The sequence below is a fragment of the Thermobia domestica genome, chromosome 10, assembly GCF_964235325.1.
Source record: "Thermobia domestica chromosome 10, izTheDome1.hap1.1, whole genome shotgun sequence".
In the NCBI taxonomy this organism is placed as follows: domain Eukaryota; kingdom Metazoa; phylum Arthropoda; class Insecta; order Zygentoma; family Lepismatidae; genus Thermobia; species Thermobia domestica.
The window spans coordinates 135,512,636-135,535,513 of record NC_137463.1 but is presented as its reverse complement, the minus strand read 5'-3'; the positions used below and the strand labels follow the sequence as shown (position 1 = coordinate 135,535,513).

At 39.4% G+C, this 22,878-nt stretch overlaps 1 protein-coding gene across 1 annotated transcript in view; it reads right to left on the bottom strand.

The window, feature by feature from the left end:
- Nucleotides 1-22,878, bottom strand: part of LOC145661616 (chitin deacetylase 7-like) — a 141,403-nt gene that overhangs the window by 108,139 nt on the left and 10,386 nt on the right. The window contains exon 2 of the mRNA XM_081726938.1: nt 8,461-8,657. Coding sequence (XP_081583064.1) covers nt 8,461-8,657 — 197 coding nt within the window. The remainder of the gene's footprint in view (nt 1-8,460; nt 8,658-22,878) is intronic.

The window sequence follows — 22,878 nt, the reverse complement described above, 5'->3', positions numbered from 1 at the left end:
TGACTAAATTTTACTTGGAACGTTTGTTTTTAGCTTGTGTTCCGTGTCTTAATACGGAAACTTTTCCAACAGTTTATTGTTTTCTTGTAGGTTGTTTAATTTTGGAATTAAAGTTTTTACGTATAATTTGTTCATTCTGCCAGTGATATATTTACTGATTCTATGTGATCATTACATTCCTCTTCCAAACAATAGTACTTTGGCCAATTCTGATAATTTATGGCACAGAGTGTCTTTTTTTCATTCTGCCAGTGATATATTATACTGACCCTATGTGATAATTACACTATTATGACGCGGTCGTTGGTTTTCTGGATGTCGTTGTGTAGTGCCTCCGCGGTGTCATTGATTCAGTATTTGAATTACTGTGGCAGCACTGTGTCCAACAGGGGCACCAATGCTCCACATTCTTCGTGAGTAAAGGCAAAATTCTATTGGAATTGCTAACGTATTCGGCGACAAAGTCTTGTTCGACTATATAAAAATATTTATATCATACCAATGTTCTTCCCCTACTAAACCGTGTTTACGTAGCCTCCTTTACGTTACTACTGTGCATTTCTAGAACACAGGACCGGCGCAGGTGATATATTGTGGAGCTACATTGAGCAGCGACATTTCAGATTTTGCTAGAGGGTGCAATATTCTTAACTCAAATAAGAACTTGACGTTTTTTTGTTAATATATTATTATACAATTGATTACAAAGATGTGTTTTCTCAAACTCCAGGAGCAATTGCTTCCTTCGAACTCCTCAAATGACGCCCCTGGCTACATAGCTAATTCTTTTATTGTCATCTTATCCTCTACACATTCTGAAAATGTATTATCATCCGATATCGCCTTAACTCGACTTGGCGGTCTATTGGCAAGTCTTTGTACCTTTAATGCACGTGGTTCCGGGTTCAGTTCCCGGCGGTAGAGCATTAAAATCTGAACGTATTACGATGCTTCAGATTCCACTTAAACCATCTCATGTAGCACCAGCGCTGGAAAGAAAGGTTAAACTTCAACTAACAAACAAACCGATATTTCCTCCTTGGTGTTTTATTTTAATGTTCAGCAGTATATTTTAAAGAACATATACTTCATTACTCCTGATAATAAATAATGCTTTATCACTCCTGAGGCAGATGGAACAAAGTTTGAAAAATCTTTGAAAAAGAGTTTCCGTATGCCTTTTACACAGAAACTTAACCCTCGTTTATCCGTTAACTTATTCTGATAAAAATTCATGTTAACAATATGCTGTTTATTCATTATGCTTGCTTATATTGCATACATAACGAAGATTATATGCAGTAAGATTATTTTAACAAATTTATGTAATTTATGAACTGAAGAAATTATTGCTCAAGAGGTAACGCAGTCTTACTTACTACTTTGGATTTTTTTCTAAGTTTCCCCCTCCATGTAGCGGACCGTCATCGTCGGGGAGGGGGTGGAGCTGAGAGGGCGGCTCCATAAGTCATTCATTTATCACCCCTCATCTTCATCTTATTGCCTGCCCTCTCAGCCGCGAATACCGCTACCGGACTCGCGGGTGGTTGGTGGGAGTCTTGAAGAGGAAGGTCTAGTGGACGTCTTCCTCCACTTGGGGAGGACGTGCACCCACCCGGCCTGCTGTTGTCTGTCCAGTGTTTGTGTTGTCCGGCGTGTTGAGTCCTTGAGAAAATTAAAAAAAATAATAAAAATCCCAAAAACAAAAAAGCCAAAAAAAAGTATAAAAAATAAAAATACAAAAAAATCCGCACCTATTTTGTTTTGTTCCTTTTGGGCTGGTGGGGGTCTATCTTTTTGTTGGTCAGGTCTCTTTTGTTTAGTTCTACTCCTTCTTTTTCCGGGGCCACGCGTTTTTGTCGACGGGAATGGTTTTTGCACTTCCATTCCCTTTGACCGCGTCGGCCCCACGCTGATCCTAAGGTGTCGGGCGTGCTGAAAGGATGGCCAGGGGGTAGCGTTAGTTCCCCTATTAACGCCCCGGTGTGACCTCACACCCTTTTTTCTTTTCTAAATGTTCAAAAAACTCCTTTTCTTATGGGTACAAAAACATTAAAAACGGGCCCGGGCTCGCCCTCTAGTAAAAAGCCCAAACTTACTGAGAACGAGACTGACCGTTCTGTTGTAGAGAATGTGGAAAAGACAAGTATCGCGACACCTGTGGTCCGATATCTTGTAATTAAAGATAAGGAAAATGATGGTGCCGATGCTACAGCTAACCGTCCAAGTGCTCTAAAGGGCTTGTCCCCTTTTGTTATTAATAAAGTTATAACATATAACGCCGGACAGGTTAAGGATATTAAGAAATTGCGGAATGGCACCTTACTGGTGGAAACAATCGACGAGCGGCAAACAGCGAAGCTCATGAAGTTATCTACTATTGGCACAGTGCACGTGTCCGTAGAACCGCATCGTGTACTGAACGTTTCCCGCGGGGTGATATCGTGTTGGGATCTCCTCAATGCCACCGAGGAGGAAATTAAATCTGAGTTGGCGGACCAACACGTTGTAGATGTAGCTCGCATCAAAAGTAAGAAGACAGGTGAACTTGTTGCTACTCAGTCACTGATTCTTACTTTTAGTTTGCCCACGCTTCCTGAGTATGTCAAGGCTGGTTTCTATCGTCTTAAAGTTCGGCCTTATATACCTAGTCCCTTGCGCTGCTATAAATGTCAACATTTTGGGCACACCAGCACGTCGTGCAATGCGAGTGCTGCTCTTTGTGCCAACTGTGGCCAGGCTAGTCATGGTGCGGATCCCTGTACATCGACCAAGCCCTTCTGTGTCAACTGTAAGGGAGAGCATTCTGCTTGGTCTCGGGATTGTCCAGCCTTTCAACGTGAGAAGCGTATCCGAGAACTCATGGTTGTCGAGAAGATTTCTGCTACAGATGCGAAGCGCCGATTGAAAGAAAGCCTTCCTTCCTCGCTTTCTGTTCCCTTCGCTACTGTCGCTGCTAGTTCTCGGAAATCGGTAGCTACACAAACCGTTGACGTTTCCACCCAAACGGACTTGACCCCAAAGCAGAGTTCTGACTCGAAGATCCCAGTTACAAAGATGAGCGAACTTCTTAAGTCTCCCGTTGCAACAACGAGCGAACATCCCAAGTCTCCAGTTGTAACGCCTCGCGAACGTCCGAACACTCCTCGTGTCACTGTTAGTGGTGGTCTTCGGCGTACTCCAGCCCATCGCCGATCACCTTACATGGCTGGCCTGAAACTTAGCCAGCATATCCGCAGGTTGAACGACACGGTTCTCTCTCCGAAGAGACCGAAATCCACTCCAGTTCGTAAGCCACCTGCAGCTTCTCTGAAGTCTGACATGGTGGAGGACGAACTCATGGATACAGAGTGGGCTGTGATTGGACCGCGTGGTAAAGTTCGCCTTAAACGTTGATTTATTCTAGTATGGCGCTTCTTCAGTGGAACCTGAATGGCTTTAGTAGTCACCGTGAGGAATTGCTACAACTGGTCTCCGACCACTCGCCAGTTGTTGTCTGCTTGCAAGAAACCCATTTTAAGCCTACCCAGTCCTTCCTTCTTTCTGGGTACACTATGTACAGATGTGATAAGCCAGATGCTGCCCACGCTGCTGGCGGCGTGGCAGTCTGTGCCTCCGATTCTGTTCATTCTCAGCAAATTCACATTGTATCCCGACTGCAAGCCGTTGCGGTGCGAGTACACTTTTCCCGCCCGCTTACAGTTTGTTCCTTGTACGTTCCTCACTCAGAAGCCTTTACCACCGCCGATCTGCTTCAGCTCTTCCATCAACTTGAGCCGCCAGTCTTGCTTGTAGGAGACCTTAATGCCTATCACCGTGTGTGGGGTTCTGTTCGTACTGACGGTCGTGGCCGCGAGGTCACTGCATTTCTTGAGGAGAGTGGCTTGCTTATCCTTAATGATGGCAGTCCTACTCATTTCTCCACTGCCCATGGCACATATTCTTGTATCGACCTCTCCATGTGCAGTGCTGGTCTCTTGACTTCATTGACATGGAGAGTGCATCCCGATCTTTGTGGCAGTGATCACTTCCCCTTATTTGTTGATGGTCTCCCTGTTACCCCTCCTTTTCCTCTCCGCCGCTTCAATTTGAAGCGTGCTGACTGGCGTAAGTTCCGTGAGCGCAGTGAGTTTCATTGTCGTAATGATCTCCCTGTCGCTGTTGTGGCTGAGGCTTTTGAGCAGACTGTTCTTGATGCTGCTCATGGTTCCATTCCAGAATGCGGTGACAACGTTTCCCGCCGGCGTGTTCCTTGGTGGTCTGCGGAACTCCGTGAGGCTATCCAGGCTCGTCGGCTTGCTCTTGCCACTTTTAATCGTCATCCAACAGACGAAAATCTTCAGCAGTTCCGCATTCTGCGTGCTCGTGCTCGACGTCTGGTAAAGCTCTCAAAGCGCCAAAGCTGGAAGAATTACGTTTCGTCATTCAGTAATCGCACGCCTATGTCTAATGTGTGGCATCGGGTTCGCTCCCTAAACGGCTATTCTCCTTCACTGAATGTACGAGCTTTAAACGTGACTGGTGTTCTCGAAACCAATTCCTCAGAGATCGCTAATATATTGGGAAACCACTTTGCCAGTATCTCTGAGTCGAATCACTACCCACCAGCCTTTGCTCGTTCACGTCCTCAGCTAGAGCGAAACCCGTTAAATTTCCGTACCGCCAACAGTGAGGATTATAACGCTCCTTTTACGACCGTTGAGTTCGAATCTGCTCTCCGCGAATCGTCCAACACCGCTCCCGGGCTTGACCGTATTTCGTATGATATGTTGCGCAACCTCTCCCACGACACTCAGCTTGCATTATTGCAGCTGTATAATCGCCTCTGGGTTGAGGAGTTTTTTCCACCTGCTTGGTGTGAGGCCCTGGTTCTCCCTATCTTAAAGCCAGGGAAAGCCGCAACTAGCCCCGCGAGCTACAGACCCATTGCTCTCACGAGCTGTGTCTGTAAGCTTCTGGAGCGAATGGTCAATAAGCGCCTGGTGTGGTATTTGGAATCGCATTCCCTTTTGAGCAAGTATCAAAGTGGCTTTCGTCGCTTCCGTTCAACTATTGACAACCTTGCTTATCTTGAGGGTCAAATTCAAGACGCCTTCCTTAACGGAGAACATCTGGTGGCTATATTTTTTGATTTAGAGAAGGCGTATGACACCACCTGGCGTTACGGTATCTTAAAACAATTATATGACTGGGGTCTTCGTGGGCATATGGCCCAATTTATAACGAATTTTCTTCACGAGCGACACTTTCGAGTGCGTGTGGGATCTAGTCTTTCAGAGCGGTTTATACAAGAAAATGGTGTTCCACAAGGCAGTGTCCTTAGTGTCACGTTGTTTGCTGTCGCAGTCAACAGCGTTTTTCGCAGATCCAGGCTCCTGTGTCTGGTCTGCTTTATGTTGACGATCTTGTAATTTTCTGTCGCTCCCGCCACCTTCGCGGCATTACTCGACAGCTTCAACTGACTCTCAATCGTCTCGTTCGCTGGTCGAATGAGACTGGATTTCGCTTTTCCACCGAGAAATCCCAATGTGTTCACTTCTGCCGGCAGCGTACGTGCGTTGTTGACCCGGACTTGTACCTCGATGGCACCCGTTTGTCATTCGTTGATACAGTCCGTTTCTTGGGTCTGGTGTTTGACCGTTGCTTGTCGTGGGAACCACATGTACGGACTCTTAAATATTCTTGTCTTCGAGCTCTGAATCTCCTTCGTGTCCTTTCCCACCGCACGTGGGGTGCTGATCGTACTGTTCTACTTCGTTTATACCGTAGTCTAATTCGGTCCAAGTTAGACTATGGCTGTATTGTCTATGGTTCTGCTCGTGCTTCTCTGTTACGACAACTTGACACAGTGCATCACCTGGGTATTCGTCTTGCTACTGGCGCCTACCGAACTAGTCCCGTCGCCAGCTTGTATGCTGAGGCCAATGAACCTTCGTTATCATATCGTCGCAGCAGACTACTTCTTAATTATTCTGCGCATGTGCGTTGTATTCCAGACCTCCCGTGTAGACCATGTCTCCGTGGTGGTCGGATATACGAGCGCTATGCTGCACGTCCTCGCTCTACACGTCCATGGTACATCCGTGCGTGTGAGAGTTTCCTTGGCGACGATTTCGTGTGGCCCTCTCTTTCATTGGTTCACTTTTGCGCTGTTCCCCCATGGCTGCTTCGTCTCCCTCGCCATGATTTACGTTTATCTATGCATTCGAAACAGCATACTAGTCCCCAGGTGTACCAGCAAGAGTTTGCCGCACTGTTAGATCAGTACCCCGATTTTAGTGTGTTCTTTACGGACGGTTCTAAGAATGAGGATTCTGTAGGCTGTGCCTTTGTCACCGACGGGGCCAGCTCCGAATTTCTTTTACATCGCCTGTGTTCAGTGTTCACTGCTGAATTGACTGCAGTTAAGCTTGCCTTAGACCACGCTCTCACGCTTTCCCTCCGTGGTGTGCTTATTTGCACCGATTCTCAGAGTGTGATTTTGAGTTTACAGAATGTCTTTAGTATGCACTCTGTCGTGCAGGACATTCTTGTGAGATGCCATGAATTGCAGCAACAGGGTTGTGGCGTCGTTGTCTGCTGGGTGCCGGGTCATGTCGGCATCCGGGGAAATGAACGTGCTGACACAGCTGCCAAGAACGCCGCCTTGGCCGGGGTTGCACTGGAGCATAGCCTTCCCTGCTCCGATCTTCAGTGTCATTTCTATTCTTTGTTGCGCTCTCACTGGCAAGCAGATTGGGACCAGGCTCTTGAGAATAAGTTACATGTAGTGAAGCCACTTCTAGGAGAATGGCGTACGTCGTCGTGCCATCGTCGTCGAGATGAAGTGCTCCTGGCGCGTCTGCGTATCGGACACTCTCATCTGACGCATGGCTACTTGCTGCAAAGATTGAACCGTCCGTACTGTGAGGAGTGTATAGTCCCGCTGAGTATTCAGCACATTCTTGTTGAATGTCCTGAATACTCAGCTCTCAGAGAACGTTTCGGATTGCCTTCTGTTCTTACCCGCGCTTTGGGGGATTCACATGATATAGTTAGCCGGGTACTGGACTTTGTTAAAGCTTGTGGGGTTGCTCACGTTCTCTGAGCGTTTTTAATGTGTTGTCGATTTTTATTGCTGCTAAACTTTTAATTTCTGTTATCTTTTATTGTTTTCTATATATTGTTTTTGTTATCTGTTTTAGACTATTTATTCTTTTATTTTCTTTTTCATTTTATGTTTTTATTTAGCAGCACTTTCGTTTATTGCACTCTAGTATTTTAACCTTTTTCTTTACATGTTTTAGTCCAGAGCAACCATGTAAATCGTGACGGGGACATATAGCCTTGATGCTGACGTCCCCATTAAACCCCCTATTCATTCATTCATTCATTCATTTTTTCTAAGTTTCAACTTAATTATTAGAATTGCCATATGTCCGTATTTTGTACGGACTGTTTATATTTTTTGGGCGGTGTCTGTGTCCGTATCGTACAAAGCATGAAATAGGGAAATGTCCGTATTTGACAGCTTTTGGAGCTGCTCGACAATTTCCGAGTCGGGAATCACTAAAATCTCGGGTGAAAATAATATTTTCATTATATACCTTATATTTTAGTTACTATTAATAAAGAAAATTATGTTTTGAATAAATATCTCATTTTTTCATTCCAGGGTTCTTTTGGTTAGATTTAATATACGTAATTTAATGGCATGATTTATTATGTTTGTGTTAATGAAAGAAAATTATAAAACACGTCAGTTTCCAATAGTGTTTTAAGAATTACAGTAGACAGTTGTGTGATAACCTAAAAAGGTGAGTTTTAGGTAAGAAATTTCAACATATTTATTCTGTGTTCCTTTGATGGGTCATCATTTTAAGGCTTGTCTGTATTTTGGATCAAAAAATTATGGCAACCCTAACTATTATTATTAGTTTTAAAGAGGAGATGGGTGACCAAGTTTTTCTGAACAATGTTGTAATTACAATTGGAAGTCACAAAATATTTATGCCATTCTCTTAGAAGAAGTTCTGTAAACGAAACTGTTTTCTACAAAAGTTTGAAGTGTAAACTTGTTACCTTAGAGTTACAAGTAGCCCTCACTCTAGTCTAGTAGCTATCGCTGTGTCTCAGGTTGATTTCAAGGAGGAAACCCTTGAAATTTGAACACATTACGGTGGATCTTGTGAACTGTAAATCTACACTTCATATAGCCTCGTAAGGAATGTTAAACAAATCCAACAAGCCAACCAACCAATCAAGCTACTATTAAAATGTCTCGTTGAAGCCTTTCGTAAATGCATCTTTCAAGTAACATTTTTAGTAAAAGTCTACGATAGGTACTAGGAGCGGAAATGGCTACTGTATGACGATAATATCGAATGTATTTACAGTGGTCATCAAGGGCGCCGAGTTCATTGCCACCACAACCTCACACAATTTGAAAGAAAAAAAAACTTAAGTGGTGCTACCACTTACGTGATTGAGTGAAGAGCGATTTCGTGGCCTAGACGATGAAGCTCATGGATTTTTGAGTAGTCAGCATAGTCATGAGAAGTAAAGAATGTAGCGCTGATAGGACAGCCGTTAGGATTCTTTCTCCCAGTCAAAACAGGTTCGTAGTAATCATTATATAGAAGAGCTGTGACTGCATCATCGTACGTCAGCAACACAACCTGTGTGAAGCAAAACAAAAGAAACTATTCTTAATCCTTTTATTTAAAAAAAATCATTATCTTTACCTATACAAAAGAAATTTATTTCAAAAGCCCGATTGATCAGACTCATAAAACTTTCTCTCTTGAAGACGTTTTGATATCTGGTTCCTGCTCTATTTTGTTCAGTACCATTCTAGTACATAAAATGAAAGACTTGTAGCAAGAACAGCCCTTGTCAAAACAAGATTTTTTTTCAGAAAAGTGAATACAAAGCTGCATGTTTGTGCATGTTTTAGATTGTATCAGTGACACGTATAAAGAAACACGTATGAGATTTATAGTGTTTGTCATAGTGTGTACTAGAGAAAGCTCACTTTTCATTCTTCAGAGAAATTTTATGTTTTGATAAGGGTTATTTTCCGAAAAGAACCTCAATTGATATTAAAAATGGATATTTTAAATTAGATTATAGACAGACATAATCATCTGGATTATGTACTTGCAGGTAGACAAGATCATATATATATTAATCACGATGAGCAGCTAATATGTACCGTTTGTGGAAAGGTAACGTTTGGGGCGCACAGTGATCAGTATCGCACACGACAGAATAAAGTCGCTTATAACTCAGGCACTATTAGTCCTACACTAATATAAGTATACATTTTTTAAAGAGCATAAAATGATGAAAAACTTTAAGAAGAAACATTAGTCGATCTTGTAAAGAATCTATGGCTAAAAAACTGACTTCACGCGCAACCAATACTGCGTAAAAAATGAAAATAACACGAAAACCATTATATTTAGCTCAAAAATGCACGAGAATTAAATTGTAGAAAATAATTAAGCAAACACAATACAAAGAATTTGCATGTTCTAGCGGAAATGATTATGGAGATATAGTGAATAATAGAAACGGCTAAAATTTCGGCTTTCCCCTCTTCCTCCCCTCCCGTGAGGTGTTTCTTCTGGCATCCGGCATTTTTATGATCAGTGATGGATATATATTCAAAAAATATCGGATGATAAATTGTTACATGATTTACTCTTAAAGTCGAAAAGGAGAGCACTTTTGTCAAGTTGATGCCTAGACTATAAGATTTTCTAGTTATGTAGCATCGATCATTTAGGAGGTAGATGGGATTGAGGTCTTATGGGTAATCTTGTTTGACACATGTCGAATTAAATAAATAAGATGAATAACAGAATCTATCACATGGACTTCAGCTACGAAAACTAAAATAGCTACAGATGAAGAATAGGTCTACTATCTGAAATCAACAAAGCAGTTAGATGAATGCTAAAGAGCACTATAAAACTCTAGGAAATAAATTCAATAACATACTGTGCTGCGACATCAATCACATTGATTTACAAAGAAAATATTGAATCTCAAAGTAAAAACTCTACGAAATGAAGGAAGTAGCAGATACAAAATAAACCGCAATGATAGAACCAACTGGAATAGAATGTAGAACAACTTCGAGCAGACAAGGGAAGATTAACTAAATGTAAACAAGGAACAAATACCAAAAAACTAATCTATAAAATGCAACTATCCTAACTATGTATGAAACTACATGAACTGACATAATCAGGGGTACTTCCGGTTGACGTGGAAAGTTCAAATTTGGCATGATTGCAGCTTTCCGGGACTAACCGACAGGAAAATTGGCAAAAGTGAATATTTTTCATTTTTAGTGTATCTAAAGAGGAAAGGAAGAATTTCTTCATGTTATTTAAATGGGTCCCATGTTATTTTTTTTGAACTCATAATCTCATGTTTTTGGCACTTGGAATTAGAATAAAAACTTGGAATTCGGTATGCTTGTACGTTTTCGTTAGCATTACGTAACTAAGTCAGTAAAAATAAAATTTCTAACTTTAGAATGGTTTCATGTGAACTGAAAAATCTTTCCCATGTTATTTATATGGGACACCTTTTACACCCCAAAATTATTGGTCACTTCCTGTAGGGAGGGCTACTGTTATTACATTTGACATAATTGTAGCTTTTCGGACTAACAGACAGAAAAATTGCCAGAAGTGAATATTTTAAATTTTTAGGGGGTTCAAAGCGGAGATGAAGAAATTCCCCATGTTATTTAAATGGACCTTTTTTGGACCTATAATCTCATAATTTAGGTACTTGGAAATCGAATAGAAACTTGAAACTCGGTATACTTATACGTTATCGTTATCGTTACCTAAGTAAATCAGTAAAAACAAAAATTTCCAACTTTAGAGTAGTTTTATGGAAAAATCCTTCCCATGTTATTTATATAGGACGTCATCTACACCCCAAAATGTTTAGGCACTTCCGGCAAGATTAGAATGATCAAATTTGGCATGATTGTAGCCTTCCGAGACTAACAGAGAGGAAAATTGTCAGAAGTGAATATTTTTAATTATTAACGGATCTAAAGGATGATGAAGAAATTTCCATGTTTTTTTAAAAAAAGGAGTTTCCTTGGGATACAAAATCTTATCTTTTAGATAATTGAAATAGAAAAAGAAATTTGAAATTCGGTAGAATTGTGGGTTTAAGAGATGCGAGGCCGAAGCCCCCAGCTGGGCAAATTCAGGAAATATGAAAAGCAAATGCATGGGATTTACTGTTGATGCAAAGACTGATACATAAGAGATGCGAGGCGGTAGGTAACACTGAAAATACCAAATGAATACAGTGAATACATTTCAATTGCTGCCTAAAGATCTTGATTCTGTACATGTGTTTGTCTTCCAACAAGTAGTGCGGCTTCGAGTGTTTCGTCACCGTCCTTGAACTTGTTAAACTACTGCACTGTCCACGTAGTCACGACACCCTCACCAAAGGCCTGGCGTATATTCCACCCCGCTGCAGCAGCGTTTGATCCCAGTTTGAACTCATGGAGGATACACGCCCCTTATGACGCTCTGTGGAGGTCCCATGTTCACTCTGTCCTTAGGCAGTTCTAGGTGTAACTAACTGCCACAACCAGGAAATATATATGATATACCCACACCAACAACGACCTTCGCCTTATCTCCGATACCTTCATTCATTTTTCTGAATGGGCTTCGACATGGGTTGTTTTTGTTACAGATCTTTCGATTTATATACTACAGTGGTACTTAGCTAAATAGAGCAGGAACCATATTTCAAAATTACCTTCAAGAGCGAATCATGAGCAATTTGCCATCCACGTCTTTTTATATATTAACACCTTTTCTTCTTAATACTTAATATAACGGTATGAAAAAAGCATAAAATAAGATATGCCTAACATATTTTATAAATGATCAGTTTTTAAACTGTTAAATCTTATTTACAGAAGGAGCACTTGCCTATGATTGAGATTGTGTATAGTTGCTGTAATACAATAAATCTATAATAAGAAACGTAATAGAAGGAAATCATATGCTTACGAAATCTCTACACAAGTGAACAAGTTATTTGATTTCTAGAATTAGTTCTCAATAATGTTATGTCACTCCTATATCCTAAAAAGATAAAGAAATTTGTGATATCTTTAATGCATCATTCAGTCTTCTTCTTCACTCTGTTCATAACCTGATATTGAATTTTTACACTCACACTTATCAGTGTTCCCAAATTGCTAATTGGTAATATGATCTCTTTATATGTTGTTTCAGAGCATCACAGTTGGAGGTAACCTCTCCTAGCTGAATTTTCCAGAAAGTAGGAGCCTAGCTCTGTCACAGATCTTCACATTACCTTGAGGAGTTTGTGAAAAACAGTTCTGCAGATTCAGTAGTGTTCACTGAAAAAGAAATCTGTCCTAGGAAAAATAAAGTGTCACAGTTCACTGAGAAGGTAGACCATAAGTAGATACTGCATTGCTGGAAGTATCACCTTCAGTATGCGCACCGACTACGTGGGTACTCCAGAGTTCCGGCACCCACACAAATAATCTTTTGGGTGCGGCGCAGCTACAAGATTTTTAGTTTGAACCCAGATTTGAACCCATTCCTCTTGCATTTAAATCAGCCATGTTACCGATTGAGCTAGGGTAGCCCCAATTTATCCTTATGGTTCCGGCATATTTTACTTTATCACAGCAGAGCCCTCTCCATAGTGTTCATAAAATATTTTAACTAAAAATAAAATAATCAAATATCGAAACTTTCCTGGAAACATATAGGCTAACACGTCCCGCCGTTGACGTGCACCCACATAAATTTCTAAAGTCTGTGCCGTTAACCTTCAGAACTCTTTGTTGTTGTTTCCGGTAGTTTTAAAGATCGGAAAACTTCGAGATCAATGTTCAAAATCTTGAAGGGAATCATGAAGAAGCGGATTCTAGAATGATACTTCATACAGTGAATCACAATTCCGGAAGAATTGTTGAGATGGGTAGAGACACCGATGTATTCCTGCTGTTGATACACCATTATGACAGAATTTCTTGTAAAGAACTGTACATGATGGTGGGGTTTCAAAGACAAGGTTTATTCCAGTTCACCACCTTTATCACCAGTTATCTGAGAATGGGAAGAGAGGTAATGGTTTATCACGCTCCACTTGGATGCGACAGAACGTCATCAAAGATCAAGAACTGTCTTCTTACTTGTATCAGAAAACTGTGACCTTTTACTTTCCTTAGGACAGAGTTCTTTATCAGGAAGCGCTATTGAATCTGCAGAGCTGTTTTTTACAAAACTCCTCAAGGATATTGCGAAGATCTGTGATGAAGCTAGGCTCCTACTTTGAGGAAAATTTAGCCTGGAGAAATTACCTCGAACTAGTGATGCTCTGAAACAACTTATAAAGAGATTCCATTAACAAACAGCAATTTGGGGAATGCTGATAACTGTAAGATTGATCAAACAAGGCCAGAAGACTCCGGATGGTATTTGGAGGACCAAATTCTGAAGCCAGTTTCGAAAACACTCGAAGATATTTCCAAGGCTTCTTTAGAGATCACCATGTGTATTAGTCAGAAACTTGAGTGTGTAAGTTTGAAATGCAAACGTTAGAGTCGTGGTTTCTTGTGCACTCCAATGTGCAGTTGTCCGAGTTAGTATAAAAATTTAATCAGTTAATGAACAGTGATGAAGAAGACTAAATGATGCATTAAAGACATTACAAATTTGTTTATCTTTTCGAGATATAAACGTAACGAAGAAAGTTCTGTTGTCTTTTTGTGGAGGTATGTGTTCAATTGGCCCTAACACTGTGAGTTGAATGCGAATGGAGATAATGCGAAGGTCGTTGTTGGTGTGGGTATATATAATATATTGCCTGGTTGTGGCAGTTAGTTACATCGAGAACTTGCCTAAGGACAGAGTGAACATGGGACCTCCACAGAGTGTCATAAGGGCGTGTATCCTGCACGAGTATTGATGCCACACATACACATTCATTCAATAAATTGTGTGCAACATAGCTGTAGTTGTGAGCGAAAGTGTCCTTTCTGTGCATCAACACATAGCAGCGGTATGAACATCCTCCTGCCAGTTAAGAACAACAACTTAACATATCATCTTCTGCCACATACTGTCCATTTTCTTATGAAGTGCACATTATCCTCAGGGGCGCATATTCGACGCAATGATCTTATATATATCAAGAGACGCTGAATTATCTCTTGAAGAAAACTCTATACTTAAGATGTCTATACCTCAAAAGGCAAAATAGAAAATATGATCTCTATATTCTTTCAAATATTAACCCTTTAAGTGACAAAATTCCCTGTTAAGTTCCAACACAAGTATCTCATTGTATTTAGTTTGTTAGTGTCATAACAAAATGTTATAACATGTTACTTTGTCAGGGTAATAAGTAAAAGGCTGTGAGAAAAAATCGGATGGTTGAGAAACCACTATTCATTTAAACATACATTTTATATTATATTGTTCATAATTCAGTAGCGTTACTTAACTAATCACTTCATCTAAATCGGTTGTACTTCTTTCTATCAAGTAACATGGATATAATTTAATACAGAAATTGACATTCTTTAAAATTCTTTTAACTCGGTATACGATGATCTTTCAATCTACATAAGCATTCCTTCAGTTAGTTGTGAATAAAAGCAGCCTCTTCAAAGTGCAAGTTATTAACTATGTAAGAAATGAGAGGTTGAATAATTATGAAGTGAGAGGAAAATAAGAACAAGAAGAAGAAAGAGAAGATAATTTAGAGAGACGAAGGTTAAAAGATTTATCTTCTATTTAAACGTAAATTTTAGGAAAGTTTAGGATGATTTGGCCCTCTAGGCCATCTCTTTTTACGGACTTGTTGAACATAAGTAATAAATTCAATAAACATATTTTATAATATAGGTTATCGGGTCATAATATGGTATTTTAGCCCCTACTTACATTCATAGAACAATTTTTAATAGAGGCTACGAACTTTTACGTTCCTTCATTCTTAGCCCACCCTTGCTACACCCCTGCATCAATAAGAAAAATATTCAGTAAATAACAAGCTGAGGGACAGTCGATGAACCAAACTCAAACTCCTGGCGTCTGCTCCTCCATGACGTTTGGAGCTAAAATTGAATTCAAATGGCATGGGAATCTCCAGAGACCCCGAAAACTATGAATTCGACACTAATATCAGTAGTTTCCGATAATGTTTACTTGTAACTCCCCACCCTAAGGGCGATCAGAGGAAGGAAAGCATAAAATAAAACGATCTTTATTTTTTAGATATTAGTAAAACTAGCACAGCAAATTTGGTTTAGATCCAACCAGTAGTTACCGAGAAATAGAGTATCATATACACATGCCAGACTGCATCATTCCTAGGGGGATAAATAAAGTGATATTTGTGGACAATAGGCTACTTGCTTACCAAATTTCCTTCATATCCAACCAGGAGTTACCGAGAAATAAAACGCCATATATAGAGAAACAGATACACACGCACACATACACCTGGTATGAACCTATAAGCTCCCGTATGCTTACGCCAAGAGCTTAAAAGATTTCCAGGAATTATTATGGGTCATGATGTGTTATTCTATCAGGGCCGTCGGGTGGGCGGGGCGACCGGGCCCCGCAACAAAGGAGGCGCCGGGACGACAAATCAACAAAATTCAAGTTATGATCTTTACACTAAATGTTTTGGAATAACATATCCAGGGCCGGATTTAGCATTTTGGCGCCCCTAGGCCCAATAATTTTTCCGCCCCCTAGTCTGCTTAAAGTTACTTTCCTAAAAACCTTTATTAAAAAATTATATCAGGTCTATATGTTAATTGCTTAAACACCACTCCACGATGCAATTTTATCATTGCAAGTTTTTTGAAGAATTTACTTGGTTCTGGGCTTAACAAAATACTGTTAATGTATTAACAAAAGATTGGTGAACTTTACCAACAATTATTTGTTCCAATGAATTTCAAAATCAGAATGTTTTATTAGCCTGATTTTTAAAAATCAATTCAAAAAATATGTTAAGTTATGGCTATTTATTTTTATTTCTAGTTATTTTTTATTTTTTCTCTCGGCCGTGCGCCCCCTGGGAGCTTGCGCCCATAGGCCCGGGCCTACCGGGCCTATTGGGAAATTCGCCCCTGAACATATCATTAAGATTGTCCTGCAGAGCAAACGTTAATGAACTGTACATTTCAATTTTGAACATAAATTATAATTGTAGGATTGAACTGAAGCAAATACTTACACAAATAATTACAAATGTCACCTGAAAAAAAAATATTTTAGTATTCCAACACTATGATACATTTACTGAAAAATTTATGTATTAATCGCAAAGAAAGAAAAGTTTATTCATTGGTTTTTAGCGAAAGTCAAAAGATTGGTTTCTTTTCTTTTATCGCTTACACATTGGGCTTTAACATTTGTATCGTTATTTGTGTATTCTATGCTATTACTACGTTGATGTGTTCAAAATAAAGAAGAATAGCACTTGATTTCACTAATTTAAAATCATGTTTTCATTAATTTTTGTGTTAAATTTAGGGATGCACGCGAGACGCGAGAAGTCTCGTCTCGTCTCGCATTTGCGAGACGAGACACGAGACGAGACTGAAAATTTTATGCGAGACGCGAGACGAGACTAAACCATGCGAGACGAGACGCGAGACGAGACTCAGTTAAGACTCGCACGAGAAGTCTCGCGAGACTTCTCGCAGTCTCGCAACATTTATGAATTACATGTATTTATATATTTAGTGATTTTACATTTATTGAATTTTCTAAGTTGAGTGTTAATGCCTCCAGGAACAAAAAAGTGATTGGGGCAATAGACATTTTATGAGATTTATTATTATTCAAGGTTCATTTTCAGAATTAAAGCCTTCTTTAGTTTCTAAACATCATTAAAAAAGAAAAGCTTTGTAAATTGGAAATTTATTACAACATCGATTTAGGACTTTATTTTGCGACACAAACACATACACGCGGGCGCGCACGAATACATGAACTTCTGTTTTTTGGTCTGGAAAGCGAATAGGACTCCCTATTGCTGCAAAATGTGATATTTCTGTTGTTTCTGTCTTTTTCACATTACTACTAGCGATTTATGTTAGGGGATGGTGGGGAAATTCCCTCTCGTCAAAATTTATCCCGGGTCCGTCTCGCAGAAATAACATGATATTTTTTACATGGAATAAGTATTTTCTTTCTATATATTTATCAAAAACATCCCCCTCTAGTTTGGAAGTTTAATTCAAACACTGGTTTGGTAGGATGGCCCTATAGGTTTGATGCGACATGGTAGGAATGGCCCTATATCTGTCAGTAATTTTATTTTCTAGATCTGGCAACACTATATAAGTTGAAAGCGAAAGTTGATAAAATGCGATAATGCAACATTGCTACAAGCGCGAACGAACCAAAAGAATTGGGTCGTATTGTGTTGTGAGGAGTTCTTTTGTTGTCTACAAGCGCTTTTGGCGGTATAAAAACATCTTTATAATGGAAAATCACCCTTCAAGGAAACGACCAAAACGTGTAAATGTTGATAGTGGCGACGATATTTTAGAAGAGCCAAATATTGCTGGAGACCACTAAGCTGGAAAACAATGTTGGATCCAGCAACAATTTATGCTGGTTTTGCTGTAAATTATGCTATTAACCCTTTGGGGATCCCATGGTACAATCTGTACCATACGGGATGTTTCATGGTACATTGCGTTATAACTCTCCTATTTGAGCTTTTTCGTCCGTTTTTTTTTTTCATGTCCAGAGGCATTCTAGAAGACCTTACGTATGGTTTCACACCTTCCTGCGTCGAGACATAGGAGGTGATGACGTCATAATTCTAAAATATATATTTTCTTTTAATATTGCGGGGCCGGTCTATGTTCATTATTTTTTGGCGGGCTTATTTTTACAAGATTGAAATTTTGCACAAACATTCAGTCCACCGAGTAGTATTTACCAGATTATTTTTTCAGATTTCTGCGTTAAAACAGGGGGGGGATCCAAAGGGGCGAAAAGTTGAAAAAAGGGATATTTTACCAAAAAATCAATTTCTTCGCGATTTTCCCACCTTAGATACATGATGGAGACAAGTGAATGGTACCGCCTGAAAGGCAGTTCTATTCTGAAGAGAATGATGTGCGACACATGACCCTAGGGTAATTAGGGAAGTGTCAGGGAATTTTTATGAAAATATACTTCTGTATAACGGAATTTTGGACATTTTCGGTATTATTTTTTGCGGGCTTATTTTTGCACCTAGAAGATTGAAATTGTGCACAAACATTCAGTCCACCGAGGAGTATTTACGAGATTCCTTTTAGTACTTCTGTGTTAAAACATGGGGGTACAAAGGGGCTAAACGTTGAAAAGGGAAATTTTTACCAAAAAATCCCTTTCACAGGATTTTCTCGCCTTAGATACATGATGGAGACAAGTGAATGGTACCGCCTGAAAGGCAGTTCTATTCTGAAGAGAATGATGTGCAAACAATGATCCTAGGGTAATTAGGAATGTCTCAGGGAATATTTAAAAATTTCCCTCTGTATACGGGAATATGGGACATTGTCGGTATATATATATTGGCGGGCTTACTTTTGCACCTGGAAAATTGGAATTGTGCATATCTCTGCGTTAAAACAGGGGGGTCCAGAGGGGCTAAAAGTTGAAAAAAAGGATATTTAGACCCAAAAAATCCCTTTTTTTGGGATTTTTCCGCCTTAGATACATAATGGAGACATGTGAGTCATACCGCCTGAAAGGCAGTTCTAAGCTGAAGAGAATGATGGGCGAAACATGACTCAAGGGTAATTAGGGATGTCTCAGGAATGCACGCGAGACGCGAGACGAGACTCAAAATTTTATGCGAGACGCAAGACGAGACTTCACATTTGCGAGACGAGACTAGACGCGAGACGAGACCAACATTTGAGGCTGCGAGACGAGACGAGACTTTTCCATTTCTCGTCTCGTCTCGTCTCGCGTGCATCCCTAGTTAAATTCAACAGTCATTAACTTTTAAAAGAATGTCATAATACCAATGGATGTCCCTTGCATTCCATATTTTAATCTTGAAAACAACCAGAATAAACTCTGGTTGTTTTTCATAGCACATTGGGGAAGGGGGCACCGGGAAATTTTCGCCCCGGGCGCTTACAACCCACGCGACGGCCCTGTATTCAAGTAACATTCAAGAAATTGAAATTTTCTTTGCGGCTAAGAAAGTTTCTCCCTTTACCTACCAATGGCTACGAGTCACCATCAATTCGAATAACATATTCAGTAAATACAGTATGAATTTTATAAGACATTTGGAATCCAAACATTATTGCATTATATTACATATAACACTCAGTATATGGGAGAAAGCAAATCATTTCCTTGCATTTCCACTGTATCTCAACAATGAAACAACTTTTACTGTCTCACTCAACTGTTTTCCTTTGAAATATTTCGAAAACGCTTACTTGGCGGTAACACATCTATCACACATCTTGACAAGCATACGTTCACCATTGTAAATATTAGAACATAGGTCCCAGAAATTATATAAAATCCTTACTTCACTTTATTGCTCTCTTTCTGCAAGCGGAAGAATAGTATGTTCAACTTATTGTCGCAGTATCTTGACAATCTTTTTTACAGTGACATGTTTCTAATATACCATTTCCCTGCGCTTTAAATAGCAAATACCTGAACCGCGCGCGGGAAAACTTACAAGGGAGGGAACGCCAATAGGATAGTTGTCACTTTAATAACCACTATGAAAAAACATCACCACGTTACTGACTGAAACCTGCAATCGATTCATGATGACTGGTATAGTCACAACAGCACCCTGCGTATTTTTTAAAAATAAATACTTAAATAATAAATAAAAAAAAAATAACTCTGAGTGGTAAATTTTGCGTGAAATTATGAAAAACCGGATGGTTAGAAATATAACCACTATCACTTAAAGGGATAAATTATACACGAAAAGTAATCTAGTAGATGGCAGAAAGTGCTTTTCGTACTATTACTACTAATATTATAATAATAATAATAATAATAATAATAATAATAATAATAATAATAATAATAATAATAATAATAATAATAACTGATTTTATTCTGGAACGGTGTTTCAAGTTTGAAGTCCTATGATTATGTTTCGAGCACAGGGAAAGGTGATGATCAGATGGGTGATTATGGTGAAAAGAAGAAAATGGAAGAAACGGGGCAATCGTGAGGACCCATTCACATGGTGCTTATCCATTTCCAAAATCATAGTATAACTAGTAGTGCTGTTGTGCATTGTTGAATCCAGGAGTATATCCTATAAAAATTTGGATGATTTTAATTTATGTGAAAAATATTTTATTTAAATCAGGAAGGATTCACTTCTTCATCATTGACCCATTTCGACTCCAAGGAGTACAGACGATTGAGCATTCTCCGAGACATCTTCAGAAAAACAACGTATTGTCTGAATCGAATAATTTTTACCAGTATTCGAAGTTGAAAAAAAGCAGAGACGATGTGTTTTATTACGATTTTGACTCGACATACCGACTATCTAATTGTTGAAATATAGTGAGGGCATGTTGCCTAAAAAATTGAGTTTCTATTTATATAATGACTGAAAACCACTGGAGAGCTTCTCTGTAGTTACGGGAGGGAGGGGCATGGAGAGACTTTGATCCCCTGGTAACAACTTTCTGAAAAAAGTATAAAATACCTCCTTATTAGAGTTTAGGATTTAGATTTTTGGGCTTTCGGTAACTATGGCCATGTTAGCCCGTCACGTACGAGGGATGACGTCCCTCGGCGATCACACTATCCGAGGAAACGAAAGGAAGAAAGGATTGGCAAAGGAAGGAAGCTCCCTGGTACATCCTGGCATTTGCTTGGTGGGAATGAGAAAAACACAGGAAAACCTTATTCAAGATGGCTGGCCTCAAAAAGCTTTTTACACTTTTTCAACCGAGTGCCCCTAGCGGAAATCGAATCCAGGACCACTCGCACCTAAGGCGAGAGCGTTAGCGACTACGCCACGCGGGGCCAAAATATCCCCTTATGTTGTAATATAGAGAATTATACATGAAAATGCTCAAAAACCAAGTTTTTATATTAACAATTTCCTGCGGGAAAACTCCCAGAAACCCCACTCAACTGAGGGATATTTCATGCTCCTGGAAGATTCACCCACCTAGCAGACAATCCCTAAATCCGACCATGCTCAAAACGAGACATTTGTATGCATTAAGGCAAGAAGACATACACATATATAAGAAAGAAATACTTCAATAAGTGACATCAAAATATAAACTAGATGAACGTCTTTGAAGGCACCTCATTTTAAAAACAAAAAGTAGGAAAAAAAACAAAAATGTCGGTGTTGGCAACTTAGAAATTATTTCTACATAAGAATAAAATATTTTTACGTGCAAAGCTATTCGTCAATTACTGTGTATAAAATGATTTATTAAAGGTATCTACTCTTCAGTGACGGTTTGTCTTGATCACTGAAAAACCAGAAGCGGTATGCCATACCACCGCATACCGTTTCACTTCGACCACTGATTTTTACGAAAGAAAATCGTAATAGTTATTTTTAAACCGGGTGATATATGTTTTCGTTCGATCAAATTCATCCCTACTTTTGACTAATTTGAAGCACAACAATAAAGTAGAAACGAAAATGCCACAACACCGTACTACAAAAATTCTAACATTTTCTACGAAAGATATCGCATAGTTCTTCTCTGATCTTTGATTGATTATAAGTGCCAGCCATTGTAATGACTATGAAGCCTCATAAATAATATTCGACTCACACATACTTAACCAAAATGTATAATTTTTACGAAACTTACCAGAGAACGTATTTTTTTGTTACACGGTGTAATTCACTCAATTTTTGACTGATTTTAATCGCAAGCAGAAAAATGTCAAAAGATACTTCACATTGAATAAAATCGAATAATTTCACAAAAGTTATCATAGAATTATTTTCATAAATATCGTGGGAGGGAGGGTAAGTCAACCTCTCGTTCTTGAATTAAATGCATATACTGGAAATGCTTCTGAAGTTTCAGTAACCCCCAAACATTTTCAGTGACCCCACGCATCGCGAATTCTGATAGTGAAAGTTACGTCACTGACCATACTGTATCAAAATCGAATCATGTTGGTGAACTTCGTTCAAGAAAATTATTTTAAATATGGAAACTCTAAAGTTTAGGGGTACTCACCTCTTTTTATCCCCTAATACTCTACCAATTTTTACCGCAACAAATGGGGATGGGCAGAATACGACTAAAGTAGAGAATATAAGCATCATGTTTATCAAGAGTTACGTATGCAGGAATTTATTTCGGGAAGAGCTAAAGCTTTCAGGGGGTTTTAAATTCAGTATGAGAATAAAGCATATTCATCATCATCATAGGTATTCTGCCTTTATTGACAGGTCACTTGCCGCAGCTGAGAAGCTTCCATGCTCCACGGTCCTCCGCTAACGTTTTCATCTTCGCGTATGATCTTTCTGTTTTAATATCATCCATTAATTGTAGTCTCCTTCGCACCCTCCCTCTCTTTCCCGCCACCATACCCTCTAGGACGTCCCTCATGATACAATCTCTTCTTAGGCAATGTCCCAACCAGTTTCTCTTCCTCTTCCTAATAATATCTAAAAGTGTTCTTTTCTCACCCACCATTTCTAACACTCTCTCATTCGTTTTCCGCTCGACCCAACTAATTCTTTCCATTCTTCTCCACATCCACATTTCGAAGGCTTCCAGTCGATTTTCGTCACCTTTACGTAATGTAAAGCATATTAGGATTTGTAAAATCATGCCTA